Below are 21,551 nucleotides of genomic sequence, written 5' to 3'. Positions count from 1 at the left end.
GACTCAAGCGTAGTAGACGGGCCAAACGGTTCAAGGCCATCTACGCCTTTGTTAGTTCCTTCAAGGAAACGCAAGGTCGCGTCTAATCCTGAAGCATCTCCTGCACCCAACGACCCAAACAATCCAAGCACAGCAGCCAATGTTGCCCTGCCCACCCGAAATGACTTCTTCTCTCGGCCTCGTCTTACAATATCCCGGTGCCCTACCTTTACGGATACTTCTGTAATCTATCATACCACAGAACAACTTGTTATGAACCGTATGGCCTTCAGATACGTCCCAGCAGGCGTTTCTCCCCCTGGTTCTGCCCTCCCATGTCGAACAATCGAAAGTTTACCCACGAGCTACAGAGTCAGCTGGGAGGATCGCAGCTCTTTTGTCAAGGTCACTCCTGATGGCCTGGGGTTAATTGGTGAAAGAGGTTTCAGGAGTGCGCGATGTAATGCACCCGTCCGTGAGGGCAAGTGGTATATGGAGGTTCGCGTCGAGGATGGCGGAGGAGATCGCTCTACTCATGCCCCAGATATCAGCATGCGTCAGGGAAGTCATGTCCGACTTGGCTGGGCGCGACGAGAAGCGCCTTTGAATGGTCCAGTTGGCCTAGACGCATATTCGTACGGCTATCGCGACAAAAATGGTGATAAGGTCTATCTATCACGCCCTCGCCCTTACGGTCGTTCCTTCCGTAGTGGGGATGTTATTGGCATGTACATATCCCTTCCACCTCGATGCAAACCTGATCCCCGTGACAATAATGACCCCGCACATATTCGACGCGAACGCATCCCTATCGAGTTCAAGGGCCAGGAGTATTTCGAAAGTCTCGAGTATCCTCAGAGCAAAGAGATGACCGCTCTTATGGACTTCTCCAATAAATCAAGTAATACGGCATCACTCCCATCTGCCTCTTCAAACAAGAAGGCTGCATCAACAAAAAACCTCCCAGAGCGAGGCGCACGTCCTGGACAGGTACCAGAAGCTCCCGTTCTCCGCCCTCTACCAACCTTGTCAGGTTCTCACGTCGCGTTCTTCGTCAATGGCGAATGTCAAGGCATTGCGTTTGAAGACCTATTCGATTACCTGCCTTTGCGCACGACGCCTACATCGAGGAAGAAGGAAAAGGACAAGAAACGAGCGCGTGAAGGGGCCCCTCAGGAACATAAAGAAAACCCTTTTGATGACGGAACGCTGGGGTATTACCCATTCATTTCCTTATTCAACTATGCCCGCGTGCGCTTAAACCCAGGCCCAAATTTTGACTTTCCGCCTCCCCCTGACATAGACAGTGTGCTCAAGAACACTGATCATAATGTAAATCAAGCTCAGACTTGGCGTCCCATTTGCGAGCGGTACCCGGAATTTATGAAGGAGCAATGGGATCTGGACGATCAAGAAGAAGAAGAGGCTGCACTGGACGCGGCCAAAAGAGTCGAAGTCGAGAAAACCGAGGCACAAAAGAAAGCGCAGAGGGAAAAAAGCAGACAGCAGACTGAAGCTCGGAAGAGGGCAAAGAAACATGCAGAGCTACGAGGATCTTCGGTTACGAGTGCCCATGGCTCCACAGTGGAACCTGCGGCTCCTAGTGGCGACCGTCTTGGGTTGTCTGTCTTTATCGCATTTACATCGCAAGCGACAGAGCGTGGAGCGGATCAAATACACTCTCCTGCACCAACAGTTGCGTCAAGTGGTGATCTCAATCACGTCCCAGAAGCGGAGAGTGGGTATAACTCTGAGATCATCGAGGGAGATGGAGAAGAAGAGCAACACGATGGATTCGCGGCAGACGTCGATCATCACGATGACGATGACGACGATGACGATAACGATGAAGTGTTTAGGGAAGCCGCAAGCCCCTACCGTAAATCACGGACGCAAAACAATAGTTCTTCTCTCATGGACATTGACCTAGAAGATCTACTGTAATACATAAATGTATATTACCTCACATGTATAGTCAGATATGCAGATGAAGGACGATAAGAAACATGAAATATACAGAAGCAATGACCTCTTGACTCGCGAGAGCGCAGTATATTCTGGTCCGAAAGGGTCGTCACTGAGCCGCATGGAAGGGCATGGAGCCTTGGCAGATTGTCGCACATGAAAAATTTCAAGATAATTCAACTATCCGGTTGTAGTTAGGAAAGTGACATGGGACTCGGGGGACTGCAGTGGCTGGCAAAGTCGTTCAGAGCAATACTACGCACTCGCAGATTTCGAACTAACCCTTTTTCTACAAATAGATTGTGTTGCATGGCGCAAATGCAATCTACTCTGATGTCTAGGGGCTGCACACATCGAAAGGTAAGTCTTAGTGGTGTTGATGACACGATCATATAGGTGGCCATGTCTCTGCGTTAGGGCGTTCAGCCCACCTCTCCCAAGCATGTCCACCGATGCGGGGGTTCAAGTCTGGATATAGTGGATCATAATAGACGGCGCAAAAGAGATGGCGAGCTTGGACATGTGCAAACCTATGTAGACACTCATCAGATCAGTGAGGAAACTTCCATATGAAATGGAGAAACCCACCGCCACATCGCGAGGACGAAAACGATCTGTAACAGAACTCCCACCCAAACCAGATCACGATTGAAAGAACCATTTTCACCAGTGATAGTCGGCTAGTTGCGAGAATAATAAGATGCGATCATATCAGATGCACCCTTTGTCTTACCAAAAGCCCGCTTCGGTCTTCGGCTCCCTTGGTATATTTGTCCATTAAGTTACGCTTACACTCTTTCACCGATTCGATACGAAGGGTTCGAGCTAATTGATTCCGAGAACGCCGCGCTGCCCTCGAACGTTCTTCGAGTTCTTCCGAGTAGCTCGGGTTCAATGCGAGATTATCAGGAGGTCTACATTCCTATCAATCAGCCTTTTTTGCGAAGCCATATGCTTACAACATTACCTATCTTCATCACTCAGCCCACTAGCCCATTCCCGGAGCGTTTGCCGTATTTGAGCTAGGGCTGCAGTGCGACAAATAGGTGGATTATCATGTAGGACTGATGAGCATTCAAGGACATCTTCCTGAACTTCTCTTCCCGTTACATTGATAATGCGAATTTCACTCTTGCTTGAGACACGGGGAGTACAAGTTTTAGCTAATGGCGAAGCACGAATTGCGTCTCCCGCGTCCGCACGCCCGTTCGCAATTGGTATAGGAAGTTCGTCAACCCTTTCTCGACCGAATGCATCAACAACCTTTACGACGAAGGCTTTTCTCTGTGGACGTGATGGTGGTACGTTGGCACGAGGAGCGGGTGTCATGTGGCGTCCAGGAGTGACGGGCCTAGTTAACACTGGCTTGTCTACGGCACCACCTTGAGAGGAGCCGTTGTTTCTTGTTTGGTTGGCGTTCCTCGATCGTGGTGCATGACCATTAGGCAGAGAGTCGGGCGTAGACGAGGGCATATCAGTTATAGGTGGCATTTGATGTTCAACTTCAGCAGTTGACGCCTCTGATTCCGTCACATCAAAGCGCACTTTGAGAATGTGCTTTTTCGTTCTGTTAGAACCAAACTTGGATTGCTCGTCATACCAATTCTGAGTTGTGGTCGACATCCACGCGCCTGGGGGCGCTGGGGTGCGCACATGAAGCGATTTAGTACGCGACAGAGGACGCATCAGGCGTGAAGAGTCCATTCCCTGCTGGGGTCTCAGGCTTTGAGCGCCGCTCGGGTCCAGAGTTAGCTCGAGACAGAGGCGTCCATGATGGTGATAATGATGCAGTCGGAGTCAGTTCAAAGGAGGAGACTGGAGGTGGCGATGTCACCCTCGGAGCGTGCTTGAGTGGAACAGGCGTAACAGTCCACACTCCGGAAGGTCTTGGAGTCTTCATCGCGGTGTAGTTCAGATGAGCGAAACTATCCTCATACACTCGCACGGGAGTGACATCTACTTCGTGTGCCTCTACCTCAGGACCGTCCTGAGAGGCAGAACTAGTCAGCGGTGGCGTTCCATGAGTGGAAGAGGGTGGCATCGTCTGCTCCTCGTCCTCGGACCCAGAAGACTTTAATGGAGAGTCTGGGACAGAATGGAACGAGGCAGCTGAAGTTGAGGCAAGAGCTCTGATTTGAATAGGTGAGCCGCTTTCTTGTAATAGCGAGGATGGTAGAGATGCTTTGATATGTATTGTAATGAGATGCTAAAGACTACCATGGGGTAGTGAAGGGAATTGACACACTGAGTTTATCATCTTCATCGTCACCGAGACTTTTCATCTTGCCCTTGTGCGGTTCCCTTGCACGGCCGGCAATGGGGGTAACGTCCGTCTCGCTCATGCCGGAATTGTTTCTACCCGGTCTTGTGAGAAAATATCTTCTGCTGGATGAACTTGATGGATGTGCGAGTAAGGCGCGGAGGCGCGCTACTGGAGTGTCGGAGAATATCACAGAAGACGGATTCGCGACGACTGGCGTAAAGTCAATATCGTTACTTTCCTGAGCGCTATGATTCAGACCTGGTGTTTGGTGGAGGAGCCTGAGACGGGGTTTTAAGAGGATCGGGTGTGATGAAGGGGTCTCCATGATTGGATCATCATACACCATCAGCGGCGGGCCAACGTCGAGTGCTGAGCCCTCATGAGGCTTGGCTGGGTTTCAGACTTTCAGGGTTTGTGTGGATAAATTAGGAATTGCCGCTGGTCTTTTCATCAGTAACTTGAAACCGGTGAGATTGGGAGACATGCACGTCCAGTGGAGTGTTTGTCATTCAGTTCGAATGCCCTGTTCTGCCACGTCAGAAATTTCGGTTCTTCAAAGTTACTCGGCAGTGAGTCTCGGTCGTACTTGGGGGCACTGGCAATCGCAGGCACTGGGGAAATATTGTGCGCATCATATCGCGACTTAATTAAAAATAGACTATGGAAACAGTTCGAGTAAGACGAGGAGAGTATACGTTAGTGATACAGTCCAGTAGTAAGAAACAATAAATACAGGTTAGGGTCATAGGTAAGAAAATCTCATCTTGAAACATCAAGTGTCACGTTCCAGGAAACCACTTGGGTGGAGGACTTCGGACTGGATATCTGGGGTGCCACGCTAGTGAAGCTTTCAAACACAAACCAAAACGGATTATACGCTTACCCAAAGCTGACGCCGACCCCTTTCTCCATCTCGACACGGATGTCGAATTCCAACTCTTGTGTCTCAGGATCGCAGGAAACCGCACACCAATTCCGTCGCCCCATTATATACTTGTTTTGGACGCGATGGTTTCCATTTGGCTCCTTCGTAAAAACAGGAAGCTACAAGAATTTCCGCGTGAAATTGCTGCAAATCATTTCTAGAATTCGAGACATACCATGACTTCATCAGTTTCTGCATGATGCAGCGTTCTATGAGTCTTGGTCGCCAAAGTGGATACCATTGCGATCACTCCATTCGGAGGCCTTCAATTGGCTCAACATGCTGCAAGATCACGCACAACAGATGGCGACTTCACTTACGGTGTGTTGACGATTGCACCTGAAACAGAACTAAATCTCAGAGTTTAAGAGGGAGTAGAAGGAACATACTTGTCACCACGTTGATCATATATCTATAATCGGTTTCAGGTGGAACATCTATCGTCCGGTTGTTCTTTCCTCCGTTGCTGCGGACCAGCGTTTTAAGAACCCCTACGGCTGCGCAGTGCACGTCACCAGAAAGAAACGAAATACGCAAACTTTTCATCCTTGCTATTCCTTGCATCTGTTGAATGAACCAGTTACGCTCTTTCTGCAAGACATATCCTTGTTCAGTTGGAGCCACACATGACATTGTTTTCGAACCTTGTGACACTTCGCAGTCCAGTGATCATTCTGCCCAGACCATCAGCTACATTAAAAATGCGTCATGAGAGAGTGACACACCAAATCATCTAGCAACTCAGCGTCCGCGTTGAATTTGTTCACAAAACTACTGAATCCCGCGGTTCCGCTGCGTCCAAGGGCAATCAGAGGATTCAACATGGAGTCTAGTGCAGTTTCAAGGAAAACCATTCGCGGATACGCAATAGGGATGCCTGTGGATAAATATGAAATAGAATTGATGCTGTGATCTCATTGAAGGCCGCACCAAGTTGTACAACGAGATGTTTTACGTCCGGAGGCAGATACCTGATTCGTTCAAAAGCCTTTTGGTACTCGAACTCACTGCAGACCTGGTTCCTTTTTCTTTCCGCACTTGCAGCGGTCATACATCAGCATACATGCTTCCAGACAGTGTGATGTAGTAACTACTTACCGACAGTCCAGCATCAGAATATGCACATCAGGTCCCAGGTAAGACAAAAACGAATGTGACGGTAAACCAACATAGGGACCTTGAGCCCCCAAAATGAGTGACTTGAACATGTGCTTCCCCGTTCTATCGTCCAGGTTGTCATGGAGAGCTACAACGATGATGTTAGTCTATGGGAGAGATGTTGCAAACCGCAACACACGATTGATAAAGCATTGAAAAAGCAAATAGAAAAAGTAGCCTCGCACTCCGATACTAAAGATGTTATGAACAAGTGAATTTCCCAATATATGAAAGCTACTCACTGCTTGAACACGGGAGACTGTTGAAGCTCTTCAGGATCTGTAGGACAACAGGGTCATGATAAAAAATTGATCAACAAGCTGTAAGTCACGTACAACTCCCGAACCCATCTATCTTAAAACACGCGAGGTTAGTCAGTGACAAGAGAATGGAGCGTAATCATATGCACCAAATCTACACATGTGCATAGATTGGTCAAAAAGCTACCGTTACACACATCAGGGGCTTACCGTGGTCATCTGCAGATGTCATGAGTGTGTTATCAATTATATCCAATTCGAATATCTTACCACACATATTCAACATTGGACTTAAAGAAAGAGGGAGTTAGTCATGAGTAACATGGCATATCTATGATTATCTAGCCCACATACATCGAGCTGTTCGCCCTCGCGAATGCCCCCATCCTGAAGGAGCTGCAGTAGTGATTGAAGAAAAAACGATCAATGCATGAGGCAATTTCACCGGTCAGAGGAAAAATTTTCTTGATGGAAGGCTTTGCCAACATCCATTCTTGTATTTCGGGCTCTCGAGTCAACCTAGCAGAGAAGCGTAATTATTCAGGGTGGCAGAGGTGCATAGACGCATACGAGTCGCAGTATAACTGATCGCCTCCTCCCACAAGGACATGAAACGGTCGTTCGACATGCTTCCGCAAGAGATCAATCCACATGGGGTCATAACCACTCTTGAACCCTGGTCCTCTGAAGTCGTCCGGATTCACACCAGCGCTGAAACCATTACACTAAGAAGAAGTGAGAAAATATGCAGCAAACAGGTTGTTTTAACCTTACCGAGTGGGCTGCCCACCGCATGTTCTGATGACGAGCAGGCACGAAGAAGGACAATTGTATGCCACCATTGATACGATACTTGATGCAGATTTCATTGACACCCAATTGTATCTGGATGGGGAAACGCCAAAATGTAAAGGTGCTGCATACATATGTTTCAGCGTTCAAAGATCTCTTTCTACTGTATTGCTCAGTTGCACTCACCCGCCATTCCCTGAATAGACGTAAATTTCCTGACCAGTGACGTGCTGGGTCTGATCATCCCTTATGTTTCCTTTTCCCTTGTAGTCATTGAAGTATGCCTCGTTTGTGTCAGGTAACTGCGCTGATGGTCCGGCCATTGCAGTAGCGTGAGGATCTGCGGGGTGCGGGCCAAGGTCATAACCCGAATGAGAACCCTGTGTGCTTGGAGAAGGTCGGGCAATCTCTTCAGGGTCCCACTGATAAGTCAAGACTGGAAATGGCTCGTAGGATGATCCTGAATCTGCGGCTAAAAAGGTTGTAGTTAAAATGCTTGATTGACCAGCCGGCCACAAGCGCAAGTGAAAACTTACTGACGATGAGTGCTGCGCCTCGCCAAAGACCATTTTCGTCAACTGTGTCGTATCGCAAAAGGGGCCCGACCATAAACTGAAGATGGGGTTCCATTCTGGCAAGCCTCTGTGCTCTAGAGCGTTCCACCGCAGGCATCTGTTCCAAGGAGACACCGGAGCTACCAGACGCCAACCACTCAATAGAATGGCTAGCAGAAGCGGGTACATTTTGGGCAGGATTATCGGTAAAATATTTTGGGGGAACAGAAGGCAGTGTACCAGGAGTCGGGGACGACGAGCGTGGTACACCAAAACTACCAGCCTGAGTGCGCACACTCCCATCAGGAAGTGGATCAATCTCGTCTACGGGTAGATATCTCCCGTCTGGCCCTCTCTGAACTTCAGAAAATTGACGCGCTTCCTGTGTAACGTCAGACTTTTGTGTAAATCGCTTCCAGGGCAACCTGAAGCATAGACTATTACTCGCCTTACGGGCTCTGCGCTGAGCATGCCAGCCCACGGTGTCCATGATATGCGAGAGTCGGGTCGTTTGGTGGCGGGTGGTTGTACCAATCCTAGACGTATGGATTTAAATACAGGGCAGTGCTAGGCTAACGTCATATTGCAGGTAATGCCACCTCCGAGACCTGTTGGATACTTACAGTACTCTGACTATAGTCTCTTTGGTGTCAAAACGTACGCATGTACCCGTATACTAAGTAGTCCCGGAAATTAATTGCAAACGCACAAATAGCTAAGTTGAGATATGGGTAATTTGTCTAGCAGCTAGCCGGCGTGTTCCACAATCGTTGTGATCAATTTGCCATTCTGTACCACTGTCTTCAGCATCTCGGGCATGGCCTGCTCTTCAAAGACACCATCTTCCTCCCCTTCGACTGGCAAGCTGACATTGATCGCGCTGCATTTTGCTGTAGTGATCTCAACACCAAGACACTGCTTCGAGAGGTAAATTTGCCCCGAGTCTGTCGAGTCAATTTGGATAGTAGGTGCCACCCCTGTAATTTGCAGGGCAAACGATGGAGACTTCGTGATGGAGACAGAAGAAACCACAGATTCGACTAGCACGGAGGTTTTCGTGCAATTAACTGTCATAGACTTTTGAGTAATGATACTGTAAGACCAAACCAGCAAACACTGACCCAAGGTGACGGCGTTGACTTTCCCCTTGATAATGACAGTCGTGTTCTTGCAAGCAAAAAGGTTGATCACTTGTGTAATATCCGCATTAGCGACCTCCAAAGCGGATTCATTTTCTTGATATTCCTGCATAACTATCAGATAAGTTACCTTATTTGAAACGAGATACCTACAATGATCCACTTGTTGCCCTCCAGTGCAAATTTGGAAGGCTTCTTGCCCATCAAAGCTTGGGGTTTGGTTGGTTTCACAGGTTTCTTAGCAGCTATCCGCATAATGAAGAAAAAATGATGTGAGGAGTGCAAGATAACTCACCCGTCCCGCTACTTGAAGGGACGACGCTTCCAGCTCGCAGGGCAGGGTTCTTGTGTGTCATCTCGCTTTTGTCCACTTTACGTAGTCCCTTTGTGACGTCCGCGCCGCGGTTCAAGTCCGCAAATACAGCAGCAACCCCACCAGCAGGTGCTGCCGGGGAGGATATTGATCCAGCCTGAGGTGGTGGTGGTGGTGGTGGTGGTGGTGGTGGTGGTGGTGGTGGCGGCGGCGGCAGCGGAGGCGGAGGCCCACTGACTGACTGTGAACGGGATGAATTGTACTCTGAGACCAGGATGCCCTGCAGGAAGTGGTCTATGATGGTTTGTAATTCAATGGCAAATGAATACCCACGCTGGCATTCCAAACAAGACCAGTGGTGTGGAATTCCATAACATAGCGCTTCATTGCATCAAGAACCCCATTGAATGCCCGAATCCACTCCGCGTGCCTTGGGTCCCTAGATTGAACGTCAACTTAGACCATTCCAATAAGATATCGGTCGCACTTTTCTTTGAAATCCTTGAGTATCCTGTTCGTATAGTACGCGGTACTTTCCTTTATCTCATTCACGTGTGGTCCCGGTTTGGGTTCCTGCAGGCCGTCGTCATTCAACAAGTATTTTGGCACGTCAAGATCATACCACAGTGACCCATCCAACGCAAGCAGACCCGTCTGCGATGACAGTAAGGTGATTGAACCAGTCCCGCTCCTTTCTTGCAGCCTCTTTAGCACGAGTTACGGATTCAATGCCTGCCCGGAGTGGCGAAAGGATTTCGGCAAACGCCTTCTGGTCGGGCTTTCTGCATGCTGCGGCCTGGTGAAGTACAGACCGCAGGGTAGCAAGTACTTTGGCAAATAGATCAACCTGAGAGATGCATATCTTCAACATGAGATATAACAAAAAATCGCGGAAGTATATGACCTGCTCATTCAGTGGAGGAGGTGCGATGGCTTTATTGATCTCCAGAAAGGGTTTAAGCTTCCCCTCTATAACAATCTCATCGTATGCGGTGACTGCCCGTGGCACTGCTGCTTGCACCTCAATCGCAGGTGGCGGCGGCGGGGATGTTGAAGCCGATGGTGTTTCAACAACCGCTGCGCTAGTGACAGTGCTGGTACTTTGTCGTTTCAGATGTCCTGCACTCCTGGAATCTTCTACATCTTCGAGACGCGATGTGATTGCTTCAAGCCTAACCACAAATTAATGTCAGTTCCCATAGAACTGGCTTCTACATATTAATGATGCACACCGCTTGATGAGAGTGGCTAGTGAGTAAAGCCCTTGAGCGGAGGATGACATATCCACAGAAATCCAATCCCCCCGACACTAGTGAGTTCCAGCAACAAGAAAGTCTTCGGGAGGCCTTACACGGTGATACGTGTAGGTAGGATGCGTAATATGGTGAGAGATATACTCAGTGAGAGGGCTCAAGGCTGTGTTGTAAGCTGCACGACTTCACCACACCGGAGTATTCCGCAGCGCCGCCATCTGTTGATCAGAGGATGTGACAACATTTCATGCAGCTACTAAATTAATAACTCTGGTTCCTAGTACCGGGGACTCAATGAATGCTTAGACAGATCTACTAGCAGTCATCTCATCATGTATATATGGTGCGCCCTAGGGTTCATTACTTGGCCTGTGTTTCCAGGCAGTTCTTCTCTTGCGCTCGTGCGCTTGCCTTCTTCTTCGCCTTCTTCCGTCGCTGACGTTCTCTTTCCTGTTGCTTCGCACGTTGCAGTTCGCCCTTTGATAGGCCAGGGTTGTGTAATTTGTCCAGCTAAATGAGTCCAACCGGAGGTGCCGGTGTTCAATAGGAATAATTTGAACTGGTTAGCCTATCTATGTAGGCGTGACAAGATTTTCAGACACGCCTTTTGCAGGAGCCACCGCCTAGCGAGCATGCGATTTGTTTGGAGTGATCGAGTTTCCTGACATGCTACACGAAAACCAGTGGGTTTATGAAGAAGTTGAACATTATTCTGGGTCTTATTGATAGACTGCCCGCCAGGACCACTGCCTTGGTCGTAGGTCAGTGAATATCCTAATTAACTAAAAACAGTTCGCATTTGATCTTTCACCTACCTCTAACGAATGATTCCTCGATATCCTCCTCACGCAACTCCGGAATCTCCCGATCTTTGTGAGCCCTCTTGAGAGCGGAAAAGTTGCGCGGCATATTGGCGCTATGCTGAGCAGCAGGTTCTATACTATAGGTTAGCTTAGTGACCAACTGCACACTTTTTGACGATAAAATGAACCTTTGCCCGCCCTTCTCTAATTTTCGTGCTCGTCTGCTGGAAGGCATGGGAGGCGGATTCTTGATACTCTCGTTTTCGCCGAGTTCGGTGTCCTTCGTGAACCGAAGGTCTAAAAAACAATTTAGTGACTTCAAATGAATCCAATCGCAGACCACACACTCCAAGCATCATCTCCATCTTGGGTTTGTGTTCTACGAGCTTGCACAACATTTCTGCGTAGCATGGTCGCAAGGTCACGGGCGAGTTGGATTTTCTCTTCGACCAGTTTCACGTCATACTGCGCAGAGCTGTCCAAATACAATGCTTCTGTCCGCATCCTGTATCGGAATGCTGAATTAAATTCCTAAGTATGGGAGTTATTACCATTGAATGTGTACAAACCTCTTTGTATGGGCTCGTCGCCTGCGAATCAGGGTGAGATAAGTCCATAAAAGAAAATACAAGATGACCGACCATGGAAAGTAGAAGCTGAAGCTCGTAGCAAGTCACGGTACGCTGAGCGCGCAACTGCTCTGAGGGTTGGCGTAACAGACATTGGTTGGATGGAAACCTACTCGATACTTTTATGTAAGGCAACCTACCGGGAGATTCCGACGTCGATCAATAACACACATTCCAAAAGGGGACTGAGCAGCAATTAGGGCGTAAGACGCGCTCCTTTTTTGGACGCGTCGCGTTCTGGCTCATATGAGGAAAACATGTCTTCTTCCTGCCTGCCCCATAAATCGTCCAACCGACCAATAAATGAAAAACTGAGGTCCTGTAGGAAGCAGCAGCTGAATGCGCGTGCTCCAGCGCGTACGCAGTGAATATATGTGCAGTCCCTTGAGCATAACTGCCATTTTCAAGGATCAATATGTATTGCACGCTTGTGTGTTGCATTTTCCGCTTTTTTCAAAGGCTCATCCCTTACCGTACCCAATTTCACTCATCAGACAAAATAGCGACCTAGCGGGACTCTCTATGGAGTGTAGATAGGGTCGATAAACCTATCTCAAATATCGACTCACGTGACTCGCGCGAATTGAGTTTGTTGACTGCTCAACGCGCCCTCGGAGTTTTAACACATCCCTCTCTCAAACCACTACCATCTCCAATCCATCTGTTTCCGCCAGTTACTCTGGTCGCTTCTGAGCATCGCAATTAGCACAGACAGCAAGAACAACACTTACTGCACTTACTGCAATCGCTCGCAATATGTCTGCAAAGAAATCCAGTGCAACGAAATCGGCTGCTAAGAAGAGCAGGGCCTCTCCCACCCACCCATCTTGGGTAGATATGATCAAGGTCAGTCGGGCAATATTCTAGCGTTCTCACCTCCTTCCTATACCTTTTCTTCGTCCGATTTTGAGCATCACAGAAAGGGTGAGGCATCCGCACCCAGGGGGTACTATAAAAGGCAGGCCCCAGGGGGAGCATACGCAACCGCGGGTGACATTCGTTTTTCATCTCCCAATGACTTCAGGGACTTCGTATCATACATTTTCACATCGTGCAGCATGCTAGATGGCACAGAACAACTTTCCTAACATGATACATTACTAAATAGGAGTGCATTACTGCCAATCCTGACGACGCTCGCGCTGGCGTCTCCCGTCCCCAGATCAAGAAGTGAGTTTGGGTATTCCTACTAGACCGAGGGATGTTTATAATCACGTAGATTCGTTGAGGAAAAATACAACCTCGTCATGGACAACGCTCAACTGAGTCATTTGAGCAAGGCCATCGCCACTGGCGCCGACAAGGGGACTTTTGTCCTCCCCAAGGGTAGGAAAATTATTGCGTAGGTCTCACACAGTCCCGTACTGATGACTACTGCGTAGGACCTTCTGGTCGGGTGAAATTGCCTCCCAAGGCCTCAAGGGCCACTGACACCTCAGCCTCAAAGGAGGTCCGTGCACCTACTGACTTGAACACGTGATGCGGTGATTGACATAGTGAGAGTAGAACAAGCCCGCGAAGGCTGCACCCAAGGCGGCTAAGACTGCCACTAAAGCACGTCCCGCCAAGACTGCCACTACGAAGGCTACAACCGCAAAATCCAGTACGGCTAAGAAGCCAGCTGTGAAAGTGAAGACCGCGCCAACTGTCAGGGCCGCTGCCGCTAAGAAACCTGCCTCTCAAACTGCCGCCAAGTCTTCAGCAATGAAATCAGCAGCTTCCACCAAGGCAAAGGCAGTTCCTGCAAAAAAGACGATGGCAGGCAAGAAACCTATCCCCGTTAAGAAGACAACCTCAGCATCTAAGCGTGGTACCGCGAAGAAGGTCGGATCGCTGGTATTTTGTGCATTCCGCGAGCTGCTCACTTTCAATGTTTCTAGGCTGTGACTGGAACGAGCGCACCCACTAAAGCGAAGGTTGCAGCCGCTAAGAAGACCACCGCAAAGAAACCCGCAGCGAAAGCAACGGCCTCGACAACGAGCAAGAAGAAGGTACGCGAATAACTCAAATGCGCTGTGATTGTCGTGGCTTGACTTGTTCATCCAGGTCGCCAAGAAATAGGTGACCCCCCAGCTGCCATCGATGATACGCTCATTCTCCTGATCACGGTACACTAAGGTGTAGAACTCAGTCTACGGCTACTCTACCTACTCCATGCACTTTTCCTCGCGCCTCTGATTGCACCTTTCTTATTTCTCGTATTTGATTTGTATTGTAATTTATTGGGTCCTACTACCTACCCGCCTCTCGACTAGCAAATCATCAATTCTCGTGTATACTGGGGCCTGTTGTCACGATCATATCTTGATTCAAACCTATTGCGACGTTCCACAGCAAGCTAAGATTCAACAAATTAGGGTCGTGGCGTAGATCTAGGGGTGCGACGTGGAACTCCAGAGTGTTCACATTTGATCCGGTAAAGTGCATGGACCCACCGCGCATATACCAGTAAAGACTCCGATTACTACCAAATTGGTTGTTTCACGGTGGCACCTGCAACTGTAACAAGCTGTCACGGCGCGACTTCGAGAAGGGACATGTCCAGACAGCCAAGTAGCATACAATCGTCGTATTCTTACTCGCACCAGCATCAGCTATCTCGTTCAGCTTATCCTACATTTCTCTCTCTACAAGAAACGATCAAGCTGCAATTGACATGGGCATCCAGGGGTATCCTTGAAGCCTTTCGGTGGGACGTCGTTGTGAAGACTGCTACAAGGTACCTTTCATCTATTCACTGTCTCTGTATTTTGCCATCCTACACACAATTCCTTGGAAACCTTACAGCGACCGTGAAATTCGCTCAAATATTCTCAAGTCGTTACTACTCAATTCGTTATCATTGACTTCCATCTACGTGTTCGACTTACTTCTACAACCTCTCGTGCATAACCACCCAAGCTGGCTTCGCCGAAATGTCGGATGGTTCTATCGCATCCTTTGGTTGTTCCCGGTCGTCGGAGCATCTTACTATCTTAATGTAAGTCCATAACCTGATCTTAAGCCCTTGCTTCAGCCATAAATGAACCACAATCAATTTACCAACCTCTTCCATTCAGAGTTCCTGGTGCAATCTTATCGCAAAACGGTCCTTTGTCCTTCAGCATGGAAACCGTGCAGCACATCAGCAGCCAGTTACTTATCACGGTATGCTGACCATGCTCGCCACGTCTGCATACCGTGCTGTCATGATTCTTACTTCTGTTATCGTGTCGTTGGCATTGGGATCAATACCATTTGCCGGATCGTGGATCAGCTTTGCATTTATGTGCTGGGTTAATGCGTCAGTGTATCAGCCGTTGGTTGATAAGAGGCACTTCTAACTTTTCTTCAGATATTATTGCTTTGAGTAAGTTACATGGCCCAGAGATAGCCGTTCTCACTGAAATACGGGTGCCCTCAGGTTTGTCTGGGTGGCGCGTAATTCATCATTGGCCCAAAGAGTGCGTCATCTAGAAGAACGATGGGCATACTACTTCGCATTTGGTCTTCCATCCGCTGTGATCTGCACGTGCGGAAGTGGACTGGCGAATGCTGCATTTTTCGCACTCATATTCCCCGCTGTATGTCTCACAATATGGATTCCTTCCTTCTATAGTTCTGCTGCTGATTTCTACCGATGTCCAGTTCATCATCATGGCCATGCATGCACGACCCGTTCCACAGGATCCTTACAATCCTGCACCCTCCACGGAGTCTACGAACACCGTACGATTTCCCTCGCCACTTGTTCCGATCAGGATGCCAGTCTTCACGATCGTCATTTGGCTGAATGATCTCATCGTCAGAGTGCTAAGTGTCGGTGGCAGCACTGGTGTTCGACACCGGAGGACGACGAGTGACACTACCGAACAGGCAGAAGAAGGGACAGGTGTTGAATTAAAGAACATCGGCCGTACAGCAAGAGGGCTTTCCCCCGCTGTTCAAGCAAGGAATCTTGGAGACAGACTACCGAGTAATGGAAAGGCACCTATTGCTGGGAGGCGAAAGAAGGACTGACGGATTCTTATGGCATGGTCATGATCTTACAGGCAACTTCCACTCATATGCAATTAGTAAACATCGTACACAACTTTCACGATTCTGTGTTTCTATAGAATCTATACCTCTTTTCATAATAATAATAAAACCAGTGGACATCAGCTGGGGTGAAAGCAGCGCGGTTCTGAAGTTTTGACATGAGGCACAGTCGCTTCTATATGCTATTCAGGTTTCATCCAAATCCTGCCCATTCGACAGATAAATATGATACAACTCGTGTTTCATCATTCCATTCACACAGCAAATGCGCCTTCTTTGTCCCGGTGCCCAGACGGCCATGTGCGACAATTTCCATCGGGCGGAGAGCGGCATCCGGAGCCTCGATGACCGATGCAACAAAGTGCGAATGATAACGGAGGGGGTCACCTGATAAGATGAATAGCGCAGGTCAGCACATATTTCAGTAATACTACTGATTAACGAAAATAAACACGCTTTCGAAGATAGGCGTGGGTGGCGAAGCGGGAAGATCTTCAAATAGAAAGGAGAACATACCAGGGTAGACTAGGTATTCGCCACCAAATTTAATCCCCCCTCCCATGTAGTATCCTTTCTCCCATAAGTCGCGAAAGACGCCGCAGCGTGCGCGCTCTTGTAGGGTCGAGGGATAGAGCCATATGCCAGCTTCGCGTGCGATAGTTAAGGACGCGTTGGAGTGCGGCACGTACCATTCCAACTTGGATGAGGACGCAGGAATGTTGACGGTATAAGATCCAGAGGGCATTACGATAGTGCTGTCTGGGGCTTCTCCAATGATAGCCTGTGAGGGGTTTTCAGATGTGGGATGAGGAGATGGGTTATCTTCTGCAGGAACGCCGGGAGCGGCATTGGCCATCGCACGTGCGCGACGCTCTTCTCGTTCTTTGCGCTTGCGCTTAGCACTTTCAGACATGGCGCGGTCAGGGTTAGAAGCTTCGATGGACCCTTTCTCTTCAGTTAGAGCTATTTGCTGCCTTATATCGTTAAGGCGCGCTTCTTTCCATAGTTTCAGGGCTGACTGGGACGGAATGTGATGGGCGCTGGGGTCGTCTACTAATACAGCAATTCCTAGATACATGATCACCGCCGGTGAATGGGGTGCATAAATTTAAAGACGACTGACCATTTTCGACAAGGAGAACAGCCTCCTCCGGCATCAGCTGAAGAGGTAATCCCAAGAATATATTCTGCGAGGACAAGTGTGGAAGAGTCCCAGTGAGGATGCCACATATATGATGATGTGATCGTAGGATGTTGATATCTGTTCGTGCAAGATTAGAAGCGTCGACATCAGATTACGATAATGACCTGCCGTCAACATCCCACACGTAGGCTTTGAAATTTGAGACTCGAAGCAATATAGGTTGAGTCATACCTGCGGTTGTGGCAAGTTGCACTGGCCCTAGGGTGATTTGAGAATTGAAGGACAAGGATCAATAGGCTTTAATAAGTCACAACGTAACCCCGACTGGCACCAACTTGGCGTAATGCCGTAGCACAAGTCATCAAAGATGTGTTTATCATCATGACCCTTTTCTACCCCTTCATCTCAAACCGTCGAATAGAGCAATTGGATGAGCAACACAGGTGAATGTCTACCGACTTCGGACATCTATCGAACACTGATCGGTCAGTCGAAATCTAGATAGATATGGCCGCTATTGTACAAGATGTCGCCATGCTCGTCGGTGACTCCCTCACTCAACGTGGATGGGGTCAAGGAGGCTTCGCGCAGTTACTTGCAGGTACGTATATCACAAACATTTTGTACGAACTATAATCCGAGGCTGCGACGTATAGAAGCCTACAATCGGAAGCTCGATGTTATCAACCGTGGCCTCGGGGGTTATCAAACGGACTGGGCAATTCCAATTTGCGAGCAGGTGAAATCCAATATTGCCATTTATGAATTGTGCTGAGCGTATTCGTAGATATTTGCCAAACAGCATGAGCAACATCGCGTTCCGCAGGTCAAGTTACTCACAATTTGGTACGGCGCCAACGACGCCGCACCTGCTCCCAGCCCACAGCATGTCCCGATAGACAGATACAAATCGAATTTAAGCCATATCATCCAAATGGTGAAATCGCCGACTTCAGCATACTATTCCCCCGAGACTCGTATAATCTTGATCACACCGCCGCCAGTAAATACGAAGCAATGGGACAAGCCTGACAGTCCACGTGTATTTGAGACGACGAGGTCGTACGCGGGGGCTGTCAAGGAAGTAGGTGAGAAAGAGTGTGTTCCCGTCGCAGATATCTGGACAAAGATATTCGATGCTGCTGGTCGAAGTGAGGAGGCATGCGAAAAATACCTGAACGACGGGCTACATCTAACCAATGATGGTTACAACGTACGCACAAACTGATTTCTGACCTGTCAGGCTTGCTAACTTTCAAGATTAAAGATCGTCTTCCAAGCCATCATGGACATTGTGGAGCGCGTGTATCCCGAATTAGATCCTACTCGAGAAACACATGCGAGGATGCAAACTGTGTTTATACCGTGCGTTCTCTTTGAATTCATTTCTCGCTGTAGGACGCTGATGCATTTATGTGCAGCTGGGGGCGTGGCTATTTTGATGCGGTCTCGTCGAACGCAGAGGAATCGGAGGCGTCGGGATAGGTACGAGTATATTCGGTGATGGGACGGAGTGACGTCGGCCGAGGTTCGTCCTTGCAATGTTTCAACCTCATGTTATATTTCCTACTCTACCTGTACTATAAAGAATACCCTCCCCCGTCATGTAAACATCTCAGCCTCTTACAAGATACTGAGATGTAAGTCGTATATCTTTGTACTGCCTCGATAACGAGCTAACGTGCACGTAGAATATATTATTTACTAGCTTCAAGTCCATTCCTGCTCTTTGCTTGCCTCTGGATCACCAGAGGCTACGAGTCTTGCTAGGGCTATTGGATTCATCACTCCCCAGTACCAATTCCACATTGTTCAGTGTCCTGAAGCTAGTTGAGGACACCTATGATTCTCACAATACTGACTTAACTCTTGGCCATCAGGGAATTGACCTGAAAATGACATAGCATTATAAAGTTCCATCTAACATAAAATTCATATAATCTCTGACAATCCCTATCATAATTGCACTCAGCCTGACAAAGCTTTAGATAGCTGGACTATGCTGGGGAAAACCACCAAAAATACAATTATGATACACATTGCAAACATCTGCTATCCTTGACAAAGGTTTATAATGCCAGGCTGCTTCAAACAAAACTGCCATGAAATTGCTGAAAGTCTTAACATTGACACTCATTTTATTGTTTTATATATCAAATCAATTTTAATTGGGGTTGGGGTGCACATATGTGGTATCAATACAGGAGAGAAGAGAGACATAGTACAGTAGAAGGTAGAGAGATAGAGACATGTCAGTTACCTGCCTCAAGAGGGAACAGAAGGACCACCAGGGAAGGCCAGGGAGGACATCAGGGAAGTGACATGAAAATGGTAAAGTTTTGTCAAGCTTTACCTGATTTAAAATTTGTATAATATCTATCAAAATGATAGTTCACTAGAAAATGCTTTATATACCTGGAGTAAGTTGGATGAAAACTGCCAAAAGCACAATCATGATAGTCTACCTGCAATTAATTGCCATTTCTCACCAAACTGGCAAATGTTGCCAACACTTGGCAGCCATGACAAAGTTTGATAATGTTGGGTGGCTTCAAACAAAAGCTAATTTTTTGACCTTTGTACACACATTTTATTCCACAAAAAAATTCATTTTGTAATTAAACAAACAAGATGTAAGTACATATATACATATATAACACAACAAAAGACAGAAAATGAGTATAAGAGGGAGGAGGGTCCACAAAGGAGGGTCTGTGAAGGAGGGTCCAGGAAGTAGGGAGGATCCAGGAAGGAGGGTCTGTGAAGGAGGGTCTGTGAAGGAGGAACCATGGAGGAACCATGGAGGAGGGACCACAAAGGAGGAGGAATCAAGGAGGAGGAACCATAAGGAAGGGACCAAGAGGGAGGAACCAAGAGGGAAGGCCAAAGAGAGTGAGAGTTCAAGATTCAGAGAGTAATTAAGTGGTGGTGGTAGCATTGAGAGAAGGAGCTAGTAAGAAGACTGTAATGTTGAACTTTGAAAAAATTTCGGACTTACATAAGCATCCTATAGGGCTGAGCCTCTTGATCCCAAGTGGTCACTGGTATAGGGATTTCATTTACTGTGGGCTTGTATAGGCAGATATTACTTAGTGTTATGTTTGCTCTATGCTGATTCTTGAGAGAATGAATGTGATTGAGTAAACAACAGTGACACTGAAAGTAGCAGGCTACTAGCAACATAAACAGGTATGAGGAGCAAGGGTTTAAGAAAGCTACTGGAAGGATTAAACAAGTGTGTGGGCAAAACCCAGTGGGTTTTCGACCAAACATGTATCTACACCTTTCTTAAATGGGCAAGAGTGAGCTGAGATACCCTGAAATCAAGGAGTGTGATGATGCATCTAGCATGAGCTCAGCCCCAAACATAAGAAGGTATGCAACACTTACAACAAACTCCCTAAGGCAGCGCATAACACATGAAAGGCTCTAGAACTGGACGGTCCTGCAGATATGGCACTAGGATTACAGCATGCTTGTGGAGATAGAGCAGGAAAGCATCACTGCTCCAATGACCCATTGTTTTTACAGATTTGAAAGGCACACCTCACAACAGGTATTCCAGAGTACCCCCAATTCTAACCCCATGGGCTTTCAATGACTCCCCACCCAACTGATCACTCGCAGATTGAAGGCAGCTGAGAAACTGGCTTTTCGTCAAGGGTCACATGCTGGTGTGATGCTGCCAACTGAAAAGTGGTGCAGACATGCCTGGGCTATTAATGATGAAGTGGTTCATGAGAGCTGCATGAGGATCTTTGACCCCAGACAGTGCCACCCAATACACTTCCTCCCCAGTGAGTGCAGTTTTGGTATGTGGTAAGTGGAAAACTGTGACCTGGAAACTGTTCCTATCTGTGTCATTCCTCATATTGGCCACTTTTACATGAACTAGTGGATCGGAACCCCACAGTGTTGGTACTGTGAATTCACCCATGCATGTGATTGTGAGAAAGGAGGTTGTAAGGCAAGCATAGACAGCAGCATGGAGAGGAGTCATGAGATCCAGCACTGAGTGCAATTGCCTGATCAAGGCAACAGTGAAGGGAGTGCGCTTGGGCCTCATAGAGGTTGCAGGTGCAAGGTGCTTGCCACCTTCCAGTGCTGATGAGACTTGGTCATGGTGAGTGAGCCAGGGTTGCCCATGCAGGAGGTGCCACACCCAAACAGAGTAAAGGTAATTTTTGAGGCTCTTGCCAGAGTACATACAGTGGCTTAAAAAACTGTCTGCATGTTTTGACATTTTTCACTATCTATGATATTGTGTGAGAATGAACAAATGGCTCAAGGACATGCTTATACCACATTGTAGTATGGCTTCAGGGCTTTCATTTGAGCCCTACACCGTGGGAAT

General features: G+C 47.9%; 8 protein-coding genes across 8 annotated transcripts; 3 read left to right on the top strand and 5 right to left on the bottom strand.

Annotated features, from left to right (window-relative positions):
- Nucleotides 1-123: 123 nt before the first annotated feature.
- BJ212DRAFT_1245969 (concanavalin A-like lectin/glucanase domain-containing protein) lies at nt 124-1,521 on the top strand (the record flags this gene model as incomplete). The annotated part of the gene is made up of 1 exon (XM_041329657.1): nt 124-1,521. A coding segment is annotated over one exon (1,398 nt), but the record flags the coding sequence as incomplete, so codon positions are not given.
- A 466-nt stretch (nt 1,522-1,987) lies between these two features.
- On the bottom strand, nt 1,988-3,521 carry BJ212DRAFT_1309670 (uncharacterized protein). The gene is made up of 5 exons (XM_041333943.1): nt 2,912-3,521; nt 2,678-2,858; nt 2,533-2,624; nt 2,227-2,474; nt 1,988-2,175 (listed from the first exon to the last, which is right to left on the bottom strand). Exons 1-4 carry the CDS (start codon nt 3,433-3,435, stop codon nt 2,333-2,335), a joined length of 939 nt encoding a protein of 312 aa, XP_041199829.1. The 5' UTR covers nt 3,436-3,521; the 3' UTR covers nt 1,988-2,175; nt 2,227-2,332.
- A 1,565-nt stretch (nt 3,522-5,086) lies between these two features.
- Nucleotides 5,087-8,386, bottom strand: BJ212DRAFT_1257581 (uncharacterized protein; the record flags this gene model as incomplete). Its single annotated transcript, XM_041329868.1, has 17 exons — nt 5,087-5,251; nt 5,308-5,395; nt 5,453-5,471; nt 5,522-5,723; nt 5,777-5,806; nt 5,858-6,009; nt 6,063-6,169; nt 6,231-6,378; nt 6,430-6,482; nt 6,533-6,569; nt 6,626-6,644; nt 6,700-6,733; nt 6,905-7,069; nt 7,121-7,275; nt 7,325-7,466; nt 7,529-7,814; nt 7,879-8,386. The coding sequence occupies 17 exons, from the start codon at nt 8,384-8,386 to the stop codon at nt 5,087-5,089; spliced, it is 2,310 nt and encodes a 769-aa protein (XP_041199828.1).
- Nucleotides 8,387-8,643: 257 nt separating this feature from the next.
- Nucleotides 8,644-10,630, bottom strand: BJ212DRAFT_1256417 (adenylate cyclase associated N terminal-domain-containing protein; the record flags this gene model as incomplete). Its single annotated transcript, XM_041329788.1, has 9 exons — nt 8,644-8,963; nt 9,018-9,141; nt 9,189-9,280; nt 9,331-9,628; nt 9,682-9,787; nt 9,836-9,921; nt 9,971-10,195; nt 10,253-10,520; nt 10,581-10,630. The coding sequence occupies 9 exons, from the start codon at nt 10,628-10,630 to the stop codon at nt 8,644-8,646; spliced, it is 1,569 nt and encodes a 522-aa protein (XP_041199827.1).
- A 162-nt stretch (nt 10,631-10,792) lies between these two features.
- On the bottom strand, nt 10,793-12,218 carry BJ212DRAFT_1309620 (RF-1 domain-containing protein). Its single transcript, XM_041333942.1, has 6 exons — nt 12,046-12,218; nt 11,974-11,994; nt 11,752-11,922; nt 11,413-11,701; nt 11,206-11,347; nt 10,793-11,111 (listed from the first exon to the last, which is right to left on the bottom strand). Exons 1-6 carry the CDS (start codon nt 12,125-12,127, stop codon nt 10,962-10,964), a joined length of 855 nt encoding a protein of 284 aa, XP_041199826.1. The 5' UTR covers nt 12,128-12,218; the 3' UTR covers nt 10,793-10,961.
- A 571-nt stretch (nt 12,219-12,789) lies between these two features.
- Nucleotides 12,790-14,094, top strand: BJ212DRAFT_1474180 (uncharacterized protein; the record flags this gene model as incomplete). The annotated part of the gene is made up of 7 exons (XM_041339050.1): nt 12,790-12,879; nt 13,142-13,203; nt 13,253-13,359; nt 13,416-13,483; nt 13,540-13,857; nt 13,914-14,024; nt 14,080-14,094. 7 exons carry the CDS (start codon nt 12,790-12,792, stop codon nt 14,092-14,094), a joined length of 771 nt encoding a protein of 256 aa, XP_041199825.1.
- Nucleotides 14,095-14,570: 476 nt separating this feature from the next.
- On the top strand, nt 14,571-16,032 carry BJ212DRAFT_1257490 (etoposide-induced protein 2.4-domain-containing protein; the record flags this gene model as incomplete). The annotated part of the gene is made up of 6 exons (XM_041329860.1): nt 14,571-14,752; nt 14,821-15,013; nt 15,093-15,316; nt 15,368-15,382; nt 15,437-15,596; nt 15,661-16,032. The coding sequence occupies 6 exons, from the start codon at nt 14,571-14,573 to the stop codon at nt 16,030-16,032; spliced, it is 1,146 nt and encodes a 381-aa protein (XP_041199824.1).
- Nucleotides 16,033-16,139: 107 nt separating this feature from the next.
- Nucleotides 16,140-17,601, bottom strand: BJ212DRAFT_20216 (uncharacterized protein). The gene is made up of 5 exons (XM_041342622.1): nt 17,509-17,601; nt 17,366-17,455; nt 17,177-17,314; nt 16,570-17,121; nt 16,140-16,440 (listed from the first exon to the last, which is right to left on the bottom strand). Exons 2-5 carry the CDS (start codon nt 17,424-17,426, stop codon nt 16,247-16,249), a joined length of 945 nt encoding a protein of 314 aa, XP_041199823.1. The 5' UTR covers nt 17,427-17,455; nt 17,509-17,601; the 3' UTR covers nt 16,140-16,246.
- Nucleotides 17,602-21,551: the final 3,950 nt, after the last annotated feature.

This window comes from Suillus subaureus (assembly GCF_016647635.1).
Source record: "Suillus subaureus strain MN1 chromosome Unknown BJ212scaffold_1, whole genome shotgun sequence".
Lineage (NCBI taxonomy): Eukaryota > Fungi > Basidiomycota > Agaricomycetes > Boletales > Suillaceae > Suillus > Suillus subaureus.
This window is presented reverse-complemented; position numbering and strand designations above follow the sequence as displayed.